This window comes from Typopeltis vanoorti, chromosome 7, assembly GCF_054136105.1.
Source record: "Typopeltis vanoorti isolate ZY-2024b chromosome 7, IOZ_Tvanoo_1.0, whole genome shotgun sequence".
NCBI lineage: Eukaryota > Metazoa > Arthropoda > Arachnida > Uropygi > Thelyphonidae > Typopeltis > Typopeltis vanoorti.
The window spans coordinates 35,935,821-35,960,000 of record NC_143555.1 but is presented as its reverse complement, the minus strand read 5'-3'; the positions used below and the strand labels follow the sequence as shown (position 1 = coordinate 35,960,000).

At 33.8% G+C, this 24,180-nt stretch overlaps 2 protein-coding genes across 2 annotated transcripts in view; both read left to right on the top strand.

Moving 5' to 3' along the window:
* Positions 1-952, top strand: part of LOC150104581 (kunitz-type serine protease inhibitor-like) — a 2,245-nt gene extending 1,293 nt beyond the window's left edge. The window contains exons 2-3 of the mRNA XM_090395586.1: positions 89-253; positions 918-952. Of these exons, the coding sequence (XP_090251712.1) occupies positions 89-253; positions 918-952 (200 nt within the window). The remainder of the gene's footprint in view (positions 1-88; positions 254-917) is intronic.
* Positions 953-1,032: 80 nt separating this feature from the next.
* On the top strand, positions 1,033-22,727 carry LOC150104580 (carboxypeptidase inhibitor SmCI-like). Its single transcript, XM_090395585.1, has 5 exons — positions 1,033-1,153; positions 1,672-1,836; positions 19,441-19,611; positions 21,229-21,399; positions 22,552-22,727. The coding sequence occupies exons 1-5, from the start codon at positions 1,084-1,086 to the stop codon at positions 22,725-22,727; spliced, it is 753 nt and encodes a 250-aa protein (XP_090251711.1). The 5' UTR covers positions 1,033-1,083.
* Positions 22,728-24,180: the final 1,453 nt, after the last annotated feature.

The window sequence follows — 24,180 nt, the reverse complement described above, 5'->3', positions numbered from 1 at the left end:
ATGTAGGAAATGAAATATTGATAACCAAATATTAAAAGTTTATTCGAATTCTTTGCCAATTCAGTAGCTTTTTTACATCTCTTTACAGCTATATCTGAAAAATGTTTCAAGAAACCAGACCCCAGTAATTGCAGCAATAGAGTCACCCGCTTTTATTACGACAGCAGTACAAATAAATGCCGGGAATACAAGGGATGTGGAGGCAGTGGGAACAATTTCTGTACCAAGGCGGAATGCCAGACAGCATGCGATGGTAAGTATAGATGAAGTAAAGGGTTTATTATTTTCATTTGAAATGAAATATGTCATTCAAATATAATAATGGATCAGACTTTAAATCTGTGAAGAAAATAAAGCTCCTGAAAAAGTACGTTAATTGTTAATTTATTTTATTAATAAGTATATAAACGCTTTTTTTAATGTAACTCCTTCCCACTAAACATTATAAGCTTGTAGTACATTAGTATTGCAGTGGGAGATAAGTTTTTTTATTCCTTTATATTTTTATTATTTTGTATATTTTTACATAATCATCTTTCCTTCTTTTTTATTTTTATTTTTTTCAATAGATGCAAGTATAGAAAAATAAAATGTCATTTTTATTGATGAATAAATGAAAAAAACCTGGATAGGAAATGGTTTGAAGCATTGTCGTCTACAATAACCGTAGTGTTCTACACAACAAATATATGAAATAGCTGAAGCAGATTAACTGCATATAACACTTAAACTCACTTAGTGTTTACTTCAAGAGACCACGTAATTCAAAGGAAACATAAGAAAAAAAGGAAGTTTACTGAAAATTTTAAATACCCAGTGTATTCAACAACTTACGGGGAAACATCTTTGGTGGGAATATCATAAACAGATACTACTGCATTATGTTCATATAAATATATCTGCTTGAACACATTTAGACATAATTTTTGAAAGTACAACTATCAGAGTGTGATACTGAAATCTCTTTTTCCACATCTTATAGTTAATGCTGACGTATGCAGCATGAAGATGTATCCCGGACCATGTAGGGCACAAATACCCCGTTATTATTACAACTACAAGACTGATGAATGCAAAGAATTCATGTATGGTGGGTGCTGTGGAAATGGCAACAACTTCCAGACTTTGGTAGCGTGTCAGTGTAAATGTAAAAGTGAGTATGAATCTATATTTTTTAATTAACAAGAAATGAAAATTTTTAAATATTTTAATATTAATCGTAGTAACAAATTGTAAAACCTAGAGCATATTGGTGCTGTATGTGGAGAATGATTGTAATTAAACTAATTATATAGTTCAAAAATGCCTAAAATTTCTAAAATGAATAAAATCCCTAAAAGGTCCATGGCGATCCACGGACCATTATGAGATGTAGGCAGACAGGCACCTGATTTTAAGAAAGGACAAGAAAGCTGTGAATACAGCATTGCTGTTGTTCTTTCATCTAAAATTGTAATAATAAAGAGTGCAATAAAATGCAAAATCATTTCCAACAGGCTACTTGAATGATCAGATAGTTTTCAATTAAGTATCTAAAATACTCCATCTCGGCGAATTATCTTTTATAATTTAATAATTAATTTAAAAATAATTGAAACAATTGTATTCGAAAGAATAGCGACAACTATTTGTTTCTCGATAAAAATAAAGCATGATCGCTGTACTTTTCAGGTAATTTTAATCCGTGTTCTTTGGAAGCTGACCGTGGACCTTGCAAGGCCGTCGTTCCTCGTTACTATTTCAACTCGACTATAGGCACGTGCGACAAATTCCTCTACGGTGGGTGTGGTGGCAACTGTAACAACTTCATTACACAGGAGGAATGCGAAATGAAATGTACACTGGAATAAAAGTTGAAAAAAAAATTGTTAAAGAGATGGTTCAAGCAGAGGTAGGTGAAATTTCATTTTCACAGAAACAACATATTATAGATATACTCTATACTTATGTACTCTATACTAAACTAATTATATAGTTCAAAAATGCCTAAAATTTCTAAAATGAATAAAATCCCAAAAAGGTCCATGGCGATCCACGGACCATTATGAGATTCAGGCAGAATCGCAGGCAGGCATCTGATTTTAAGAAAGGACAAGAAAGCTGTGAATACAGCATTGCTGTTGTTCTTTCATCTAAAATTGAAATAATAAAGAGTGCAATAAAATGCAGAATCATTTCCAAATCCATTTTCATTTTCAAAATCATTTCCAAATCATTTCCATTTACTTTGTATACTATATACAAAGTAAATTATCAAGAATTCAAATTCAAGACATTTATATGTAGATAAGTTCCTTTTAAAGGGAAATTTTCATTCTTCTCCTTTTTTTTTCTTAGCTCTCAGGATTTATGTAAATCTTATAAATGAAGGACATATAATTTAAAAAAATATTTCATTTAAAAACTATGTCCGTTTCGTTTTTCTAATCTGTGCATTTTAATTTTCCTTAGATTCGTGAGAAATAACAATATCAGAATGGAAAGTAATGATTGATTAACTATTTTATATGAATAGACCGCCCCCCCCCCCACACACAGATGGCCATAAAACGTATATATCTGTGTGATTCCGTAAGTCTGAAGCTGAATTCAGTAATAATGAATGGATGCGGTAGCAGCCGTTCGTACTGTTACATACTTGGAAGTAAGCAGGGAATGAAGATAGCACGTTCTGTGGAGCTTCCAGGAAAAATGCCTATAGAAAAGATATGACACTTGTATCGTATCATCTTCTGAATAGTATCAATCATTTTAAAGAGAATTTGGATGCGCCGCCCGAAATGTGAGAAAAATATTCTGACTTTGAGCGATTTTGAAATATTAGTGATACATGTAAGAATTAATGTAAGAATTCCATCCTTGAACGAACAGAACACGGCGTCTTCTTTGATGGCACATGAGGCTATAAATGTGATGAGTTTGTGTTAGGGAAGGCTAGAGGTGTAGTGTAGCTCAAGAAGAGAAATCTAACTGTGGGTAAGAGTATTATGCAAGGTAAGGAAAAGTTATGATGTAAAGAAATGGATGGGTAACACGAGATATTACGAGATCAAAAGGATGACAGACGAACGAACACACTGGCCTACCATCATTGCTAACCTCCAAACTGATGAAGCTACGTAAGAAGAAGAAGGAAAAGAGGAGTGAGAAATAAAAAAAAAAAAGAGAGAGAGAGAGAGAGAGAGAGAGAGAGATGAGGAGACTGTCTTGTGGCAACACTGAAGTTCACTTGCGTTGTCCTCATCCGACTATAGAACAGTATGGAGATCAGTAATGTTTATTATACTGTTATGAAACATCATGAAATTCGAATCATTTCAAGACCACAAGGTCTTTTATATGAATAAAAAATGGAGTACTCTGATTAGGACAGATAAGATGTTAGTGATGAAAAGTCATTAATGTATGGAACAGCGTGGAAAAAAGCACTCGGCTATTGGCTTTGTCATTGTTGAGGAAACCAGAGAGGAATGCATCCACCAAGGTACTCATGTGATCAGAGAAGAAACTGAAGATCGAAACTTCAAAGGGGGCAAACAGAGACCTTATGGTCTCATGGTATTTGAAAAGACGCCTTATAGGGTCTTTTCAAATACCCTGAAATTTCGAGTGACAACACGACACAATCCAAACCTTTTTATATCTCAGTCTGAAAGGGAATTCAATGGGAATTCGCCACAGTGGACTCCAGATGGTAAAAAAAAATTGAGCTATTGATAATCTCCATTATTTTCAAGAGGAATTAAGTAAAGAAGAAGAGCAGACAATTGATGGTTGATATTTACCTCTATTTCCTGAAAGTAAATAGTAGATAGGATGAATAAAGGTTCGCCCGCATACCGGCGGGCAAATGCCTGATGAATATAACAGATTCTGAACACGATAAAGAATGGCCATTAATTAGAAGCGCAGGTATTGATTGCACTCGGAGGATACTTTTTTCACCACGTTTTGTGGTGCAGAGGGGTCAGAGAAAAAGCATGCAGTGCGCTATTCATAGTAAAGTGGAAGAAGATTTGATCATCTACAGGAGCCTGAGAAAAAGATCGATGTCCGAAGGTTAGTAAACCTGATGTATCGATGACGTATTTATTAATGAATGACTTTAAAAAAAAATAGTATCATTTTATGTATACGAAATTATTAGTTCTCTCTCTCTCTCTCTCTAGTATTTTGTTGCAAGAGAGAGAGAGAGATAAAAAGCTGCATAATCTTAATAAATACTTGAAATGTGAAAAAGAATATCGATGATAGCAATATATATAGTTTTATTCATAATAAATAACTAACTATACAAGACCGCTAACTTTTGTTGTTTTTCATATTTTCAGGATCATGAATGAAATCGCCACGACTTGATAAATTAAAAATGGTTACCTCAACTTGACGAATTCAAAAGAGTTGTGTCAACTTGAAAAATTCTCATCATGGATTAATAAATTCCATATTTATGCCAAAACTTATATTGCATGTCTGTATTTAATTTTATATATTTTTCAAGCTATGATCGATAGAAGAATAATACACGTGAAGGGCATTCCGTGTTATTAATACAAAAAATAGGTTATTATTCAAATTTTACAAGAGAAATAATATCAATTAACTAACACAAACCTAATTTATTCTGCTGTCTTCATGTACATAGCGGCAAAAGGGATATCAGAAATTAATGTATACCTTCGTATTTTCTAAATTTCTCTTAGAAGTAAATATTATTAATCATATATGACGTGCATTAGAAAATTAGCTAAATTTCTTTAGCTAGGCAATTAATTTATTCCAAAGAATACAACATTCATTGTTAAATATAGCAATAAATTGCAAAAATCATGGCAGATGTGTGAAGAAGATCATTTTACTAAAACTAAAAGTTCAAACTACAAAAATATTTCCTTGAAGTGTATAACTTGAATATGTAGGTTTTTTGAAAACAATCATTTTTATGATTAAAACGGCAGTCTGCAAAATAACATTAATAAATCTGAAAATACACTAAATATTCGAAGTGTAAATATATGTTTTTACATGTTTTAACTGAGTATAAATTAAAATGGTTGAATTAAAATTATCTATTTCATTCAGCAATTTTCATTTATACTCAGTTAAAACATGGAAAAACATATATAATTTTCCATTTTGCATTCAGAATTACTTCCAAAACATTATTCCAACTTATACAAGTGCATCTGGTTGAAAGAATATAATACATTAACGCGTCTTGTTTAGGCTAATTCAAAACAAAGACACAGTAAAAGAAAGAAAAAGAAACGTACCTAAGTTTCAGCTTGTATTTATCTGGATTTATAGCTGTTATTTAAATTAAATATTTTGAATATTAATTAGCGTGCATCTTTTTGGTTTACGCGTACAGGTAGAGAAACAGCGCACGTTGCAGGTGTTCCAAACCATATCGGATAAAGTCGGATATGGTTTGGAATACCTAAGTGTGTGTATACCGTGTATTCTGGATAGAGTGCTTGTTTTGTGGGATGAAAAACCCCAATATTCAGAGAAAGAAAGAAACTCTGCATCCGTATGACACTGATTAATCCAGTTTCAGATGAAAAACTCTGATAAAGGTCTTTTGTGCCTTACTCGGGGATTCAACACATTCCTTTTCAACCACAGATCATCATAGTTTAAACCGACTGAACAGTGCTGATAAGCATGCACAGATTTGTTTGTGTGTGATTTAAGACAATTCAGTTTACACTGCCTACCATTTTCAAGAGTCCGCTATTTTCTGAACAGAACTGGTATACTATTTCTACTATTTCTACTTCTTTCTCATCCGTCAGGTGATGGGTTGAGCCCTGTGAAATCCTTGCCAACTGGCTTTATCTCTGACCATTTCTGTCATCTCTCTGAAGCTCGATAATTGAAATACTCCGTACTATTTAGCGCCTCAAAATCCACATCACAGTTATTTATTGCACTGCTTGCATGTACCAAGGTGCATTATTGTATTAAAATATGCTTACTTTTCAGTTTTAGTTACAATAAACTGAACGTAGTATTAACCCAAAATCCTCTTAGTTTGCAAAAATATTGATATTAACTTTAACACAGAGAAAACTGAAAATAATGATTAGCATAATTTGAATGTCTGCAGACGAAGCCTAAGATTTACCTGATCTATTTTGACTATTTTGACTTTCATGTGTAGCACCTATTGTTGTGGCCCAAGGAGGAGGGTCCCAACTATGGTTCTAGCTCATTTCGTTATTCCTCATAATCTCTAATTTATTTCCACATTCTTTTCGTACTTCTCCTGAGACTTTTTTTTTCATTCTCCAGACTATCAATATTGTGATCTAACAATACCCTATCGAAGTGTATGTCGTGCAGTGCGATATTAACCCACAATTGCAAGATTGAAGCGCGGACTAATCGCCAGATAAATCATGGGTTTGTCTGTAATGATCAATGGTGTCGCAGTATCTCCGGTGATCCGGATGCAGGATCCAATGCTCGCTCTTGCACCGGTATGACGTCATGAGTAGCGAGGCGTTTCACTTCCGTGCGCAGTCATTCGGTGCCGAACAGTAGGTCCTTGTATAGATCAGCAGTTAGGCGCAAGAGACCTTGAGCTAAATCAGTCTTCCCCTTGAAAATGAATTCTTCACCCTTTAATTTATCAGAGATGCACAAACGACGTTCAGAAAACACACACATTATTTGACACAAGAGAGTAAGGACAAGTAAATAGAAAATAACAGACACATTTGCGAACATTTCACAATTTATTATAAAAACATCGTTCATAATATATACTATTAAAATCGTCTTTGAAGAAACTTTTAGCACAATTTCTCTGTGCAATAACCAATAGCCAGTAACCGATTATGGTAACCTCGTGAAATCTTAATGTTTTCAGCAGGATTGATATCAGTGTGATCTCCTCTGTCTCCCAGGAGGAGATTTTACTTTGAACAAAAACAAGAGCAGCAGCTATAAGATGAATTCTAGTACGGTTGGAATAATAATCTTGTATCAACCACGTATATCATCCGTATGCTTATAATCACTAAACATCCATCATCAATGAGAGAAAACTATTTCAAGTGTCCTGAACTTTACATCCAGAATCTTTTGAAATATTTCAAGTTCCAGAAATACAGTCGTATCCAAATTCTGATTCGTTCCTGTTATCTATACAGTATGGAGATGTAAAGGCAGCCTGGCTAGCCGAGTGGATAATGTAGCCGCTCTCCAACCAGCAGTACGTGATTTCGATTCCCAACATGAAAATGGATATTTGTGACTGTCTAGGATATTTGTATTTAGGTGTGGACGAATTTCATCTCCCGGTGTGGTACCACTAACGCAATTAAGGCCTGAAGTAGCTTGAAAATTTCCATGCGTGGTCTCTCGAACATGGTTTCCAAGCTATGTAAAAAGAAATATTAAATGTAAACAAGATAAAGAATCGTTAGCCATTAATTGCGGTAATGTAATATAGATTTCCATCCATTAGTGGAAGGCGACACATATGTGACAACACACACGTAAAAAGAGGAGCATGGAAGGGCAGAGAACAAACACAAAATCTAATTGCGTCAGTTACCAGGCACACTGTCCGCTTTAATCCAGAGAGTATGTGAAATGATGAAAAAAATATTCAGACGTATATGAAGGATAGAATAAATCAGATTCAATTCGAAATAGTCATAAAGCATTAACAAATAAATGAAAGTTATAGCGGCATATAAGTGTTGCATATTGTACTGTGCCTGTCTTTCCATAGGAATATAAAAACAACGGCAACCATATTTTTTAGAAAATCTAAAACAAAATGTACTATAAGAAATTGATGTTTCATATTTGTATTAGTTGCTAGGATTTCAACTCAGAGAACTGGATTCGAATCCGAAAAGCAGAAAAGGAATTATTTCTAGACCTTTTCAAATAAAGCGTTAGAAAAATCTCAAACAGATTTCCATCACTTTTTCTTTTTTTTTGTATCGAATCCCTCATTTGTATTCTCTCAGTAAAATAGACAAAATAGGTGATCATCATAGGAATAGACACCGTGTTTATGATATCTATTATGCATATTGGAAGTGTCACCTTCTGACCAATCACAGGAAAGAATTTATCGAAGTTGTAGTAGCCGCACATTGTTTGAACATTATGTGCAAATTTAAAACCCATTTCAAAATTGTACAGTAGATTTCAGCGAAATCTTGCAAAATGCTACAAATTAATAACAGCTCCTTGTATATTTATTATTATTATTATTATTATTATTATTATTATTATTATTATTATTATTATTATTATTATTATTATCTGAGGCCTCCATGGAGTCAAGGACCCCTCGAGGGAGGCTGTAATTTATTCAACCCAGCTATCATACCCTCCCTTAAATTCATTTAAACTAGCTGCACTCACTACTCCTTAAGGGCAAATTATTCCACTCACTCACTGCTCTCTGAGAGGAAAAATCTAGCTCTTATCCCTATCTTGACTGAGAACAACCTTAACTTCCTTGGATGCCCCCGTGTTCTCTCTCCGCCTTCCATAACAGCCTTTTTCTTATATATTTTACATGAGTTGAAGGTGAATACTATGTGCAACATTAAAATCCATTTTATAAGACTACTATAAATTTTGGCTGAATCTTAAAGCAAAATTACAGTCTTGCAGTGTTCCAGCCAAATTAGAGCCGCCTTTTTATAGATTTTTATTAGTTCAGAAGAATATTATGTGCAGTAGTAAAATCATTTCATAAAGGTAATATGAATTTCCACTAAATCTTGAGAAGTGGTGTAAATTAAATTACAATCTCTTTCTTGTATATTTTTCATATGCGTGAAAAATATTGAATATTAGGTATCAAATCCGTTACATAATTTTACAATAGATTTTGGCTAAAACTTAAAACTCCATTTTATAAGACTACTATAAATTTTGGCTGAATCTTAAAGCAAAATTATACAATGTTATAGCAAATTACAAAGAAATTACTGCCACATTCTTGTAGTTTTATCTGTCTTGAAGTTAAATACTATATGCAAGTATAAAATGCACTTCAGACGAGTATTATAGATTTGGCTAATTCTTGCAGTATTACAACTAAATTACATGTTTTTCATATATATTTTAAATATGTTGAAGTGGAATATTATGTACACATTTAAAATACATGTCAGAATAGAATAATACTAAAGATGTTTGGCTAAATATTGCAGTGTTACAACTAAGTTAGAGCCAATTTCTTATATATTTTACAGTGCATGAGTTGAAGGTGAATATGATGAGAAAAGTAAAACGGCATTTCTGAATAAGTCCTAAGGAATTTAGCCGTATCTTGCAAATTAGTAAAGCATAGTTACAGTCCATCTTTTGTAAATGTTTAATGAGTTGAAGGCAATGTTACAGGTATACGTTTTAAAATCCATTCATAATTGTACTCTGGATTTTGTAAAAATCTTGGAAAGAGTTACAACTAAATTACAACCTTGTTCTTGTATAGTTTAGTGGGTTGTAGGTGAATATTATGGACAAGATTTAAGAACTACATTAAGATTAAAATGTAGTTCGTAAATGCATTATCAATTTTGGCTAAACCTTCAAACAAATAAACACCAACCTCTTTCTTGTCTATTTCTACAAGAACTGAAGATCCTGATTAATCTTGATACTAATAAGCATTCTGGTTGAATGCATCCTCCAGATGTGCTCAAAACTTACGACCCAGAATTAAGACCAATCCTACATATTCTACTGGCATTCCCAAAACAGCATAGAAGTAAACCTTCTTCCAGTCTTTACCCAAAAATGGAGACAGAAGTCAGCCATCTAATTATCAATCCATTGCTCTCACCCCAGTACTTTCAAAAGTGATGGAGAAGATTATCAACAACAAGATTCTTCATTACTTGGAAACTCATCAGTTAATTAGCGATCGCCAATATGTATTCCGCTGTTCTCATCCTATAGCTAACCTCCTAGCTAATCTCACTAACCATTGGACATAGGCTATGGAAAGATTTCTAGAAACCCATGCTATCGCTCTCAGTATTTTAAGGGCCTCGGTCCTGCAGTCTGTAATTGGATTTCCGGCTTCCGCACTTTTGTTCATTGCGTGTCATAGTAGATGGCTTCCTCTCATCAGATTTCCCCATCAATGCTGGGTACCAAAGGGGTTCTGTACTCTTATTCACACTCTTTTTCCTTTTCATCAATGACCTCCCCCCCCTCTCTCTCTCTCTCTCTCTCTCTCTCTCTCTCTCTCTGATTTCAAATCCAAACTTCGCTAATTACAGAACTTTGCAGTACTCAAATGACAGAAGCCTCAACATTTTGATATCCTTTTGAAATCTCGCTCGACCTGCATTTGAGTGTACAATTCCCAGCGTCAGTCAAGCAGATTATTCATGTCAGTGTTAAAGGTTTGTATTTCACTATTTTATATTCAAGAACTGAACATTTGTTCCTTCGGATTATACAAACATTAATACAATTAGTAGGCACAATTAGAATTCATTAGTTTGAATTTACACATTATTTAATCCAATACATTTAAGTCAGTAAGCCAAATCAATATCATTAAAAACGGAATTTCTATGACTAATTCAATTATTGTACACATAATGAAAGAAATTATTTGCACATATTTTTGTAGTTTCTGATTCAAGAGTACTTATTTTGAGCGCGCGCGCGTGTGCATTATAATAATTAAAAATAGTAATTGTCTTACGGTTTTACGATATATATATATATACAGTATATATATGAAAAATATATAGATTTAATGACTATAAAACCGAGATAACATATAAAGATTTTAATGATGAATACTACGTGTTTCGGCATATAGCAGCCTTCTTCAGGTATTTATAAAGGAAAAGAATACTAATAAACATTGAATTATCTAAACAAACTGGAAATTACAGGTACAAATTGCCTCACATAATCGATACATAAAAACGTTGTATTTTTTCAAGTTGTTCCAACTGTGCGTGCAGGTTCACGTGAACGCCAATATTGAACAACTGCAGTATGGCTATCTGGGATGTTATAACTTAAATTGTTGTTTAAGTGGACCGGGTTCAGCAGGATTTCCCTTGATTCTACAATTTTCCTCTCAAACTCATCATCACAGCGAAAGATATTTTCTGATCTATTCCAGCAAACGGAGTGGCTTTGTTGGTTATCACTAGGATTATTTGAAAAAAGAACATGACTGGATAACGCAGTTGCATGAGATCTTTTGTAAGAGATGTCTCTCTTATGCGCTGTTCAATAGATTTGTTAGTTTGTCCAAAGTATGGGATATTGCAATCGCACCACAATTTATATACTCCAGGGTACTTAAGATTGTGATGATTAGTTTTTGGATGGCTGATTAGAGAACGGACTTTAGGAAGGGTGGTGAAGAAGGTCATGATATTATATTTTTTAAGGACTTTAGCTATTTTTTTGGAGACTGTGCTAATGTATGGAATGGAGATGCTACCTTCAAAATTAATAGTCTCTGTTGTGCACTGCCTAGGAGGATCCAGAAGAAATTTCTTAATTGTTTTTTCAGAGTATCCATTTTGTTTAAAAATATGAGTGAGGTGATTCATTTCTTTTTGTAGTTCATTTTTGTAGTTTGGAAAAGAAAAGATATGTTGATGATATATTCATTATTTGGAATCACGGGCACACATCTCTCACAGATTTTCTTCATCATCTAAACATCCAACATCCTAATATAAAATTTACTGCTGATCTAGAAAATAATAACTCCTTACCTTTCTTGGATGTTATGCTTACACGATGCTCTGAAAGATTAAAAATCTCTATGTACAGAAAACCTACGCATACCAGTTGATATCTGCATAATCTTTCTCATCATTTTCCACCACAAAAACTTGGAACTATATCTACCTTAGGACACAGAGCACGTTCTCTCTTAAATGAACAAGATAAACTACAAAAAGAAATGAATCACCTCACTCTTATTTTTAAACAAAATGGATTTTGATTAAAGAAAATATCTTTCGCTGTGATGATGAGTTTGAGAGGAAAATTGTAGAATCAAGGGAAATCCTGCTGAACCCGGTCCACGTAAACAACAATTTAAGTTATAACATCCCAGATAGCCATACTGAGTTGTTCAATATTGGCGTTCACGTGAACCTGCACGCACAGTTGCAATAAACAATGGCACGCCAGTTGGAACAACTTAAAAATACAACGTTTTTATGTATCGATTATGTGAGGCAATTTGTACCTGTAATTTCCAGTTTGTTTAGATAATTCAATGTTTATTAGTATTCTTTTCCTTTATAAATACCTGAAAAAAGCTGCTATATGCCGAAACTAGTAGTATTCATCATTAAAATCTTTATATGTTATCTCGGTTTTATAGTTATTAAATCTATATTTTTTTCAAATGTACAACAACCGAGTAAAAGCTGTATGTAAAAGCTGTATATATATATATATATATATATATATATATATATATATATATATATATATATATATATATATATATATATATATATATATATATATATATATATATATATATATATATATATACAGGGTGTTCGGGATAAATTTGACAGTTTCGTAAGGAAAAAGAAAATCTTCTTTGTATCTATTAAATTTAATGAATTGACAAAAAAACATTACAGGCAGAGTTAATTACAATACTATCAACAAGATTTACTCAAAATAACCACCATTAGCATCGATCACAGCTTCAATTCTGCTTCGGAACCTCGAACAAGCTGATGCTACAGTCTCCCTGGGAAGGGCCGCAAAAACTGTTTTAATTTTATCCATTAACTGGGCTTTTGTATTACTGGAAGTGCGATTGGTGTCTTTTTCAACTGCGCCCCATACAAAATAATCCATGGGGTTAAGGTCTGGGGAGTTTGGACTGGTGAAGTCGTAGAAATTTTCAGACAACCATTTTTGACTTTTCCCAGAGGTGTGGCAAGGGGCCGAATCCTGCTGCCATACATACGGCCTACCATTGGCTACCCTTGTTATCCAGGGCTTGACTACAGTTAGCAACTCCACGAACAAAGCCCGAATTCCAATGCCAGGGTTCTTCAACACCTGTTCCTGCAGATTTGCGAGGAATTCTGCTGTACGAACGCAATCAGATCGTCTGCTAGGGATCTTTCTTCTTGCTACATCCTCGTAGTCACCATTGCAAGTCTCTAGTTCATGCCTGATTGTTTTTACTGTATTCAGGGAGCATTGGGCAGCAGTCGTAATATCCTTATTTTGATGGCGGGCACGAATCATCATGATACAAGTTATTCTCTTCCATGATTCAGGTGGGTTCCAGCTATCCATCCTTTCTGACACTTTGTATATGAATGAAGAAGGGTCCAAACTTTTAAATGAAGAGAAGTGTGTGTTAATACATGTAACTTACGGAAAAATATAATTAATTATAAATATGTCAAATTTATCCCGAACACCCTGTATATATATATATATATATATATATATAGGCAACTGGTTTTACTCCATTTCCCAAGTAAGCAAACCAAGGCAACTCATGGTTGCCTTGGTCTTGCACTACGTGTAGGATCAGCTAGACTTGCAATACTTGCAGGCGCAAACTTGATTTGTTCTGTTTGCTTACTTGGGAAATGGAGTAAAATCAGTTTTAAAATAGCTTCGTATCTTTGACATACACACACACACCCACCCACACCCACACCCACACCCACCCACACATACATACATATATATATATATATATATATATATATATATATATATATATATATATATATATATATATATATATATATATATATATATATATATATATATATATACTAAACTGATACTAAAAGAGAGAATTTTATTTAATATCATGAACCAAACATGATATTCCTACATTACAGAAAGGCTCACCACAAACATAATCAAAAATAGGACGCTCTGCATATGCATTTAGGCGAAACTTAACTAATGAATGCATTTATCCTTCATGATAGATTTTCGTTCATGGATAGCATTACTTCATAAATGCTATCGATGAATATTAAATCTATGTGTGCGCACGCACGCACACACACACACAGTGTGTGTGTGTGTGTGTGTGTGTGTGTGTGTGTGTGTGTGTGTGTGTGTGTGTGTGTGTGTGTGTGTGTGTGTGTGTGTGTGTACGCACACACGCCCGCGCGTGCTTGTTTGTATGCCTAGGAAATTGACATTGAGTAGTTTCCTCAGCATAAATGAGGTAGGTGCGTAGTTATTACATCACTTGCAAAGTTAAGTATCGTTCGTAGATCTATACAATTACAATGGATAGATTTCATGCAGTTTGGGTTCCTTAAAGGAACTTGATGTTCTGAACAACTATTAGCTATACTAGTCTTTCAGAGTCGAAATATTCCGATTTTAGATTATGTTTTCCACTAACCTTGGCGACTAAACAGATGTTGTCTAACTAATATAACTGTGTTGACTATTGCTTTACATAATTATATATTTATATACTTTTAGTTATGCATATTAATAATCAATCGCTTATTATTTCTGACACTTTTAATTATTGGTATGTATACCATTATGATTTTATTTGTCCATCTGCTAATAAAACATATAACTTAACCTCTACAACATATCCTCTACAACAACACTTTAATTCCTCTCTTAGATGTGCGTAGAAAAGTGCTCATGAAATATCTTGATAATATTATGGAAATATCTGCTTACATACAACATAGCACTTTTTTATTTCATCATGTAAATTGTGCTGGCGAGCTCGTGTGTGATGTTAACATTTAATAAACTGAAGTTATTGATATTGTAAAAAGAGTAATTAATTCTTGGTTTTGAGTATCCTCTTCTTGAAAGACATGCCTCTTCTTGTACTGCCTGTGAAACTCTGTGGAAATGGTGTTTGCATTGATAACGGTACGCGGAAGACCTAAGAAAGATTGTTCTCAGTTAGATTCTAGTCGCCTGTTATAGGAATTTTTCTATGCCTTTCTTCGATCTACCGGTTTCCTGGTCGATCTCTGGCATGAAAAGCATGGTTGCCTCCCGGAAACCTCGTTTATTTTATTTTGTAATCTAAAGAAGATCGATAGTAGAACTCAAAGTATTTCAGACAACAATATAATATTATTGACCGCGTGAGGTTATCTGCCGTACTCTTCTCTCCGGATGCCAATGCCAATTAAAATCGCTCATAGTCTTAAGCCAGTTATTTTGTGATTTGCGTGGAGAATAACTGTTCCTTAGGGATGGTTAGACCTCAATTAGGGCTGAATGGTCTCGCCTCTCTCTCTCTCTCTCTTTGGGGAAAATAAAACTTGTTAGCAGATTTTTTGCTTCTTGCAGTTAGGTAGCAATTAGACTCAGAGGCTTTTAGATTTCATGAGGAAATTAAGCAGGTTGAAGTTAACGTTGACAATGTCATCTTTCTTCTACTCTTCCACTGAAGAATGGTGTTATAATTGGCATTTCATGATTACTGATATTTCAAATTCTGCAAGAGGAATTTATCCATCAATTATAATTATTGATAGGCAGAAGGAGAAGGAGGAGGAGGTAAGTAAAGGAACAAAATCTTGAGGTATTAGTTAACAATTGTGAGAATAAAGGTTAGTCCTGCTCATCCTCAACGAAATACACATGAGAAAACAGTCAACTTAGGATGACCATAAGATGGAATTTTTACTAAAAGAGCTTTGTAATGGATTCCAAACGATCAATCCGATTAGACCTAAGTCACAAAGTTGATACTGTATAAATAGATGAAAATTATAGTGAATATAAGTATTACATATTAGCTTTTGTATCTATGATACAAAAACGTATCAAAACGAAAGCAACCATTATATTGTTCAGAAAAACTAAGATAAAAGAATAAAAAAAATCCCTATAATGTTATTTTAACTTTGAGTGTGCTACCACTACAGAATATATTTACGTGCAGATTTACCAATTTAATGCAAAGGGAAGCATTTATTAGGAATGGTTGTGATTTGTGGGAGGAGAAGATTTGGGTTAAAATTACCATAGTTCGAATTACATGTAGAACGAAAAGATAGCAGGTCTTATGCAGTGAAGCCAAGGCGTTTGACTCAAGTTTTTATTTATTATATATATATATATATATATATCCTTGAAAGCAGGCAAACCTGCCTGAATAGACACCAGTTAACAGACATAATATAAAGGCTTGCCTTGGTTGCTTCGGCTGTAATTCATGAAGTATTAGTGGGAAGGTAAATGTGTATAAGGAAGTTCACCTAGACATAAAACGAAAGGAGTTTTGCGCACAGATCTATGGCACTAGTCTGAGTTCGAGCTGACTGAATGTAGTCTACTCTGTCTGAAACTAGCATTCAAACCAAAAATTTAACGACAGCTGTAGCACTATCTCGCTTATTTATGATAAAGTTCTATTTAAAAAAATAAATAAATAAAATTTAAATCGTATAATTTACTTCCTCTCGATTTTCTTCCTCTCCTGTGCCAAAGTGAGGCATGCCACCTTTAAATTCCTAAACATACTTTAAGAATTCCATTATGGTATTTCTTTGATTAGATGCCGACCTAAAACAACATCAGGCTACTTCAAAAATATAAAAATATTAAAACAGCGTAATTCGCATAATATTAAAAATATTATGCGAATCACCAGCTGAAATAAAAAAAAGGAACACTTTGGATAAATAATTTTAACAGGTTTTTCACTTCAAGGTGTAGATGTCGTACTTGTGCCCGCTTCATCCCTCTGCATTGTGTTCAATGTATGTCCTTGTACACTGGAGGTACTGTTTCAGTCTGTCATGTTTGGAAATATAAGTGCGAAAACAGTCATTGCTTCATATCGTCATTATGGTGTTTTCTCGTTGCATATTTTCAGGGATACATGTACGCAATCACATGAAAAACACAAGAGACAGACGTGTTTCGACAGCTTAAACAAATCCCATAATACACTCTGCACTCGATCAAAGCATCTGTTTAACGTATTGTTCAGGTAAGAGAAATATGTATTTTAAGGATTTTTATATCGTGTGAGGTATATAGAAATATGACTCTCGTTGAAATGAGATTATCGATGATAAATAACCTTCAGTTGATTAAAATATTAGTAATTTAACTCTTAGTGCTTTTAGATTAAATAATATATATGTATATATGTATTTCATTACCCTTGCTGATAATAACGGTTTTCTGTTTCGTTGTATGTTTTTAACAATAACGATCAGCTGCTATTGTTGAATGCGCTTCGTTAAGTGAAGCTATTCTTAAACATATATATATATATATATATATATATATAAATGTAGAAAGTATTTTTACCTTGGGTATAAATATGTTAAAGATACCAAGCAATTTTAAACCTGGTTTTACTCCATTTCCCAAGTAAGCAAACAGACTAAAAGTCAAGTTTGCGCCTGCAATTGATGCAAGTCTAACTGATCCCACAGGTAGTGCAGGATCAGGGCAACTCGTGGCAAAGGTGGAACAAGCTCCGATCACTAATCTTAATATTCACCCTTAATGCCAAAAAGTAAAAATTTTTTACCAAGGTAAAAATACTTTCTACATTTATATCTCCTCCAGAGATTTTTATTTAATAAGGTTAAAACACCTTATGGTAACTTGTTTTGGCGAAATACTTACAAGCTCAGTATTACTAAATCTTGGTATTTCTAGCCTAGCTCCCACTGACGAGACCTCAATAAATGTCGAAACCGGTCTGGGTAGTGGCCCCTTGCCTTTAATACAAAACATCATACATCCCCTTCTTGGAGTTGTGTTTTGGCATTAAGGGTGAATATTAAGATTAGTGATCGGAGCTTGTTCCACCTTTGCCACGAGTTGCCCTGATCCTGCACTACCTGTGGGATCAGTTAGACTTGCATCAATTGCAGGCGCAAACTTGACTTTTAGTCTGTTTGCTTACTTGGGAAATGGAGTAAAACCAGGTTTAAAATTGCTTGGTATCTTTAACATATTTATACCCAAGGTAAAAATACTTTCTACATATATATATATATATATATATATATATATATATATATATATATATATATATATATATATATATATATATATATATATATATATATATTAAACTTTTCCTACTAACCGTGCTGATAAATCATTTCTAATATTATAAATATTTTTTTTAAGATTCGGAAATTAAATCCCATTACCACAGGCGATAACTGACTACAATCTTCTCTCACTGTATACGAAGCAAGAATCGGAAACTTCATGAACACCTTCTTTAGTATATTCTGCATTTTTTCTTTATGGATTTTAGCCCAAAGTACGGTACTTTTCATTGTTTTCATCTGATTAGTAATATATATTGCTCTAAGCTGTCATTTTACGACCAGTTATTATTATTATTATTTGATGATTAAATTGTTTTTTTTAATTTTTTAAATTAATATATATATATATATATTCACTATAATGCCGTGTATGGTATCTTTTGAAGATACGTGTATGGGATCTTTTTGAAGATACCATACGTGGCACACGAAACAAATGACGATGTCGGAAGGACAATCGGCTTCATTGCTAGAACACAAGAAAATAGCATCACTTAAATAGATGATGTCAAAAAAAAGCTAGATCAAAAAGCTTGCTAAATTTGCACTAGAGAGCTTGATTCTGGTAAAAAACCCCGGGGATGACCTAGAAGCACATGGATAGATAATATTTTAGTCAATAATTAGTTAATTAGAAAGTTGATTAATCTTCGTTCTTCACTTTGTTAAGGAAATTCCAAGACAGAAACATCTAGAGAGTATTAGGAGGTGGTGATGTTATGGTATGGCCATGCTATTCCTGGTTTTGCCTCGTACTTTGGTGCCAAGAACATTGAACTCCAAGCATCTAAGCATTCTAGACAATTCAGTGCTTCCTTTTTTTTTTTTTTTTTGGCATTTCTACGGAACTGGCCATTGTCTCTTTCAGCAAAACAATGCACTGTGTGGTAAGGTTGCTGCTGTAACTGCGTGGTTTGTGGACATGAATGTCACCACACTTGATTGGCCTCCAAAGAACCCTGATCTCAACCCTATTAAACATTTGTGGGATGAGCTAGAGCGTCGGGTGAGGTCAAGGGACGTCTCCCCCAAAACAACCCTGGACCACATTACATGCGTACGGAAAAAATGGTCCAAAATTCCCATTCATTGCTATCGTACGCTTGTGAAAAGTATGCTCAGTAGGATTGCTGCAGTCATCGCAGCGAAAGGAGGTCCTACATCTTATTAAGGTGTGCGCCAAGGCTGTTTGTTCCTCACATTATGGTATACGTTGGATTCTTTCCAAGAAGTGTACTCAATAATTCACATACTTAATCAAACATAAAATCTTAAATAATAGATTGAAGTATTGACTAAAGATTAAATAAGGATATGTGAAAGTTGACTTGAATTTGATACTCGTTTTTCGAATCTAATAAGCTTTTGTTATCGCTTACAGCTGTTCCTGAAAGATGCTTTTTGAAACCGGAAACTGGTAACTGTAATGATGGTGTCATCCGTTTTTATTACGACAACGATACAAACACATGCCAGGAATTCTCATGCTGTAAATGCGATTTCAATGGAAATAGTTTCTGTACTACGGAGGAATGTCAGACTGAATGCGATGGTAAGTATAAATCGCACCAAAGATGTTTTGCTTTCACTTAATTGTTGCATGTATAAAGGTATAACTATGATTGCGTTATGGTACTCCACAAAAACTAATGGATTAGAGGAATGGTGTCAGCTCATGCAAAGTGGATTGAACTTCCTTGCAAATAATAATTCTGCACAACAACAAAAAAAAACCATTAAGCATCTGAATAATTATTTATTTTCTTAATAATTACTAGTTATATAGTAATTACTAATTAGTGGTATTATAAATGCACCAGCATCAATGCATGCTATACAAACTTGACTAAAAGTAGTCCTAGTAATCTTGACTGAATAAAAATAATCGACTGTCCTGATCATGCAGGGTTTTCATTCCTTTCAACAGAAATTTATTACACGTCTCGGTTTACTGTTGTTCCAGCTGTCATCACCAATCACAATTTTTAAATGATAATTATTTATTCTTGATCTCCATTAATTTTAATAACTCCATAAAATGATATTTCTTTAATAATATCCTTTATGTTTCTAACCACCATTTTGATGCTTCCATGTAAATTTATTATTTTTTTTTGTCTGATTGCAATTTCGTTTTTCCCAATCTATTTAAGAAAAACGTTTGGCAGCATTCAGAGTGCAACAATTGTACAGTCAGTCTGGTCTCGTGTGCAAATAATTCTGCCTGTTGACTGCGTATGTATAATTGCGTATACATAAGCGATTTAAATATAATTTGATATTCATAGTACTAAATGTGGAACAAGTACAGCTCTGAAATACTTGAAAACATGTTTTCTGATTTCTTTTTTATTTTATTTTATTCTAACATTCTTATCTCGTGCTATCCTTCGTGCATTAGATTGGCTGAGCATAGCTTGTTACGGTTATATAATCTTAATCGATGTTTCGATAGGGAAAAGTTTATGCTCTTTATATACTTTCTTATTATTACAATTATTACATCACACCTCCAAGGAATCCAACCACACACTGCGGGAGGGCACTGAACCACACACACACTTCACCAACTACACATAGCGCCATCTACCGCCACCACTACAATAATATATTTTGTCTGTAAATTGTGCTTGTTTTTTCTTGATCAACATGCCTGTGAGAGGGAAGAATGAGAGATAGAATTTTTTGTAGAAAGAACCCTACTAAACCATGATGGTTTTCCTTTAATTTAAAGAGACAAGATAAAGATTCTTCTCATCACAATGAGAATCGAATCGAACTTAGTCTTTTCCAATCGAAGGGGCTCAATTCTGTCAATGGAGTATGTGTGTGTTCTTTTCTGCCCAGTTTGTATGCATATATATAAACCAGTAGTTTTTAATGCCCTTCCTATTATTATTATTATTATTATTTCACTTCCTTGGAGTGGTTCTCACGGAAAGGAAATATTCTCCGATCGAACAAGGATACACAAATCACTTTATGGAACTCCTGTTGACTTACTGGAACATATCACTAAAAATATGGGGAAGGGGTGTCTTGGATGAGTACATTTGTTTGCATGGTATATATATATATCGGAACAAATTCGCTTTTAGTTTTAAGGTCTAATTGTTTAACTCTATAATCTTCCAAGTTTAACACTGAAACTTTTTTCCCTATTTTATAGTTCATGCTGATGTGTGTCGCATGCCAATGGCTGAAGGACCATGTTTGGCTCTGTTTCCTCGCTATTATTACGACTATGAAGCTTGTTGCTGCAAAAATTTCACGTATGGTGGGTGTTGTGGAAACGGCAATAATTTCGAATCGCTAGTAGAATGTCAGTGTAAATGTGACAGTAAGTGTGAATTTGAATCTGAATTAACAACAAAATAAATGTTTAATATATTTTATATTAATTTTTCACCTAATAGATTGCAAACCGATTGCACATCATTGACAGATATATCGACAAAATTATATAAATAAATTAACATTGCTTTAATATATTTATTTCATTTAAATGTTTTGCAAATTATTCGAATGGTTTTATAAACAGGAAAGACATATTTTATTACTGTGGTCTTTATCTATCTTATACATGCAGAAATCTTCCAGTTGATAAACAAAGTGTAATGTTAACGCTTCTGCTCTCTTTAAAGTGTTCCCCCCCCCCACTTTGTAAGCGGAATTTATACACCGAACCTACTAGATTTTCTCCGATTACTGAAAACTCTTCCTCATTCAGCAATGATTACAATTTTGTCTGTATCTTTGTAATGTTCGCAAATTTCTGAATGTTGAAGTGCAGCTTCACATGAAGGAAAAAAAGTTAAAAAGATCCAGTGAATCGGAGCACAGCTATATTGTTCTTTGCAAAAAAATAAATAAATAAAAATCAGTACGTCGTGTGTATGGCTGCCAATGACAAAACTGTCGAGGTGAACTTCTAGGTCTGCCATTTTGGTAGGTTTCGACAAACACTGCGAGTTCATGGTTTAGCATAAACGACTATATTCCTGATACCTTCAGTCCAAGAAACCAATTTTCGTATTCATGACGTTTTATAAGACTCTCCTGGCTATTTTAGACGACTGTTATGGAACTCTTTCATTTCCAAACAATAACGTTAAATTTTTGTTTGGTTTGCGAAAATTAAAGGTTTGGAGGCAGCTTTACAAAGTTGCAAACAAAATTTGATATAGATTCTTTAATCTTTCATGTCACTGTTCTTCGAAAATATCAGGGCATAATAATCATCTGCGCATGTAAACAACTGCAAGCAATAATGAAAATACGGTATTTTAATTAACTTTGGGCATATTGCCCTATGTTAATTAATCTACCGTATTTGTCCAGAATAGTCCATCCAGATGAACTATTCTCGATAAATTTTTATATTTTATCTAGTTTAATTGAGTACAATACATTGCGGACTGAATTTTATTTCAAAGATGAATAATACCAACTATTTTTTCAAGTTAAATCCTAACTAATCTCAAAATTTCAGGTAAGGCCCCTTGCTCTTTGGACGCTGACACAGGCCCTTGCAGGGCCTATATACCTCAATTCTATTTTAACTCTACTACTGGCACGTGCGAGAAGTTCATCTATGGTGGATGTAAAGGCAACTGTAACAGATTTATAACAAAGGAGGATTGCGAGTTGAAATGCAGCCCTAAATAAATTTGACTGTGAATGCAACACACGCTGAAGTAGAGGTAAATTATTGAAGTTTGTTTAGTTTAGTGCCTAAATCACTGTACGCATAGTGCTCAATGTGATTTGAGTGCCACGGTGTTTAATTTTCTTTGATATTCACAGTAATGTACAGAATGATTTAATGTAGGCTATTTTATTTGCATGGATATAAGATATAAGATTTTTGCTATAAACAAAGATTTTGTGAAATTCTCGCTTTGTTCCCAGTTTTACAGGTGAATGTAAAACGCCTATAGATATATGCACTTTTAGTTTCACTTAAAATTAAATGATTCGTTATTTTAGTTTTTACCTCGAGGTCGAAGGAACCTACAGAATCATTGAACCACATGTTGACCAGGTGGTAATTTAGGAGTAATTTGTTGATATGTTTTTGAACTGAAAGCATTTTTGGAGCAAAAGAGTGTGGCAAAACAGAGATGGAGGAATTTGATTTTTAGTTTCAAGCTTAAATGTATAGTTGGAAGTGAGTAAAATAGTCTAGTGTCCAGTTCTGTGAAGGAGAGCCAGGAAAAAGTCTTACAGAAAAAGCAAAAAGTAAAATACAGAATGTCGATGAGAAAGCAGTTTGGGGTGAGTCTCTGAGACAAGGTCATTTATTAAGGCGTTTGTCATCCTCTAGATAAAATCAAACATTTAGCTACATTGTTGTTGTTGTTGTTGCATCGATTACAGATATGAAAACATGTATATTAAATATGTTAAGGTCATGCAGATTTAGAATTCACATACTTTTTAAGTTGTATGGCGATGTAAAATGATCTCGTGAACAGAAAAGGACTCCAATTTTGGCAGTTCATGGGGATATAAATGTGACGTGTTTATAGCAGGAAGATTAGAGGTGTAATTTATCCCAAGTTGAGAAATCAGATCTTGATTGAAACCTGAGTATTTCAACGGAAAAGGAATATTAGGTGAGAAACAAGACAGATCAGAAATGAAACACGACTATGTTTTGGTAAAGCTAGAGCTTCCCCCTCCCCCCACCAAAGAATGGCAAAGAGATCACACGTTTGCGAAATTGGTTATGAAAGATCTTGAATCATATCAGCACTACAAAGTTTGTTGAATAAAGAATGGACTGTGTTGTTATCAGCAATACTTGGATAGTTGAAATTGGTAATGGAAGGTCATGCATAGGGTGTTGAAGTGCTCAGTACTTGGCTATTTTGGACTTGATTGGGAAAGTCGAAGACTGTTTTTTGCTTGGTTATTTCGGATTTATGGCCGAAACAACTAAAATTATGAGGCTAGTGTATTATGTATGTAAACTTCATGTGTTCTGACCGGTTTCCTTGTTCTGCCGAAAAATTTGAGTTTCCGAGAAAACCCAGTCACTCCCTGTATGAGACGAACTAACTCACCTTCAGATAAAAAAGGACGATAATAGTTCTTCGCGTCTTAGACGAGAAATCTG

What these genes read in the sequence shown, in the direction of transcription:
- LOC150104580 (XM_090395585.1), top strand. Translation starts at nt 1,084, where the DNA reads ATGTATGGTGGGTGCTGTGGAAATGGCAACAACTTCCAGACTTTGGTA. An exon ending in GGAGGAATGCGAAATGAAAT is followed by an intron (nt 1,837 to 19,440) that starts GTACACTGGAAT and finishes TATCGCTTACAG; the next exon opens with CTGTTCCTGAAAGATGCTTT. An exon ending in ATGTCAGACTGAATGCGATG is followed by an intron (nt 19,612 to 21,228) that starts GTAAGTATAAAT and finishes CCTATTTTATAG; the next exon opens with TTCATGCTGATGTGTGTCGC.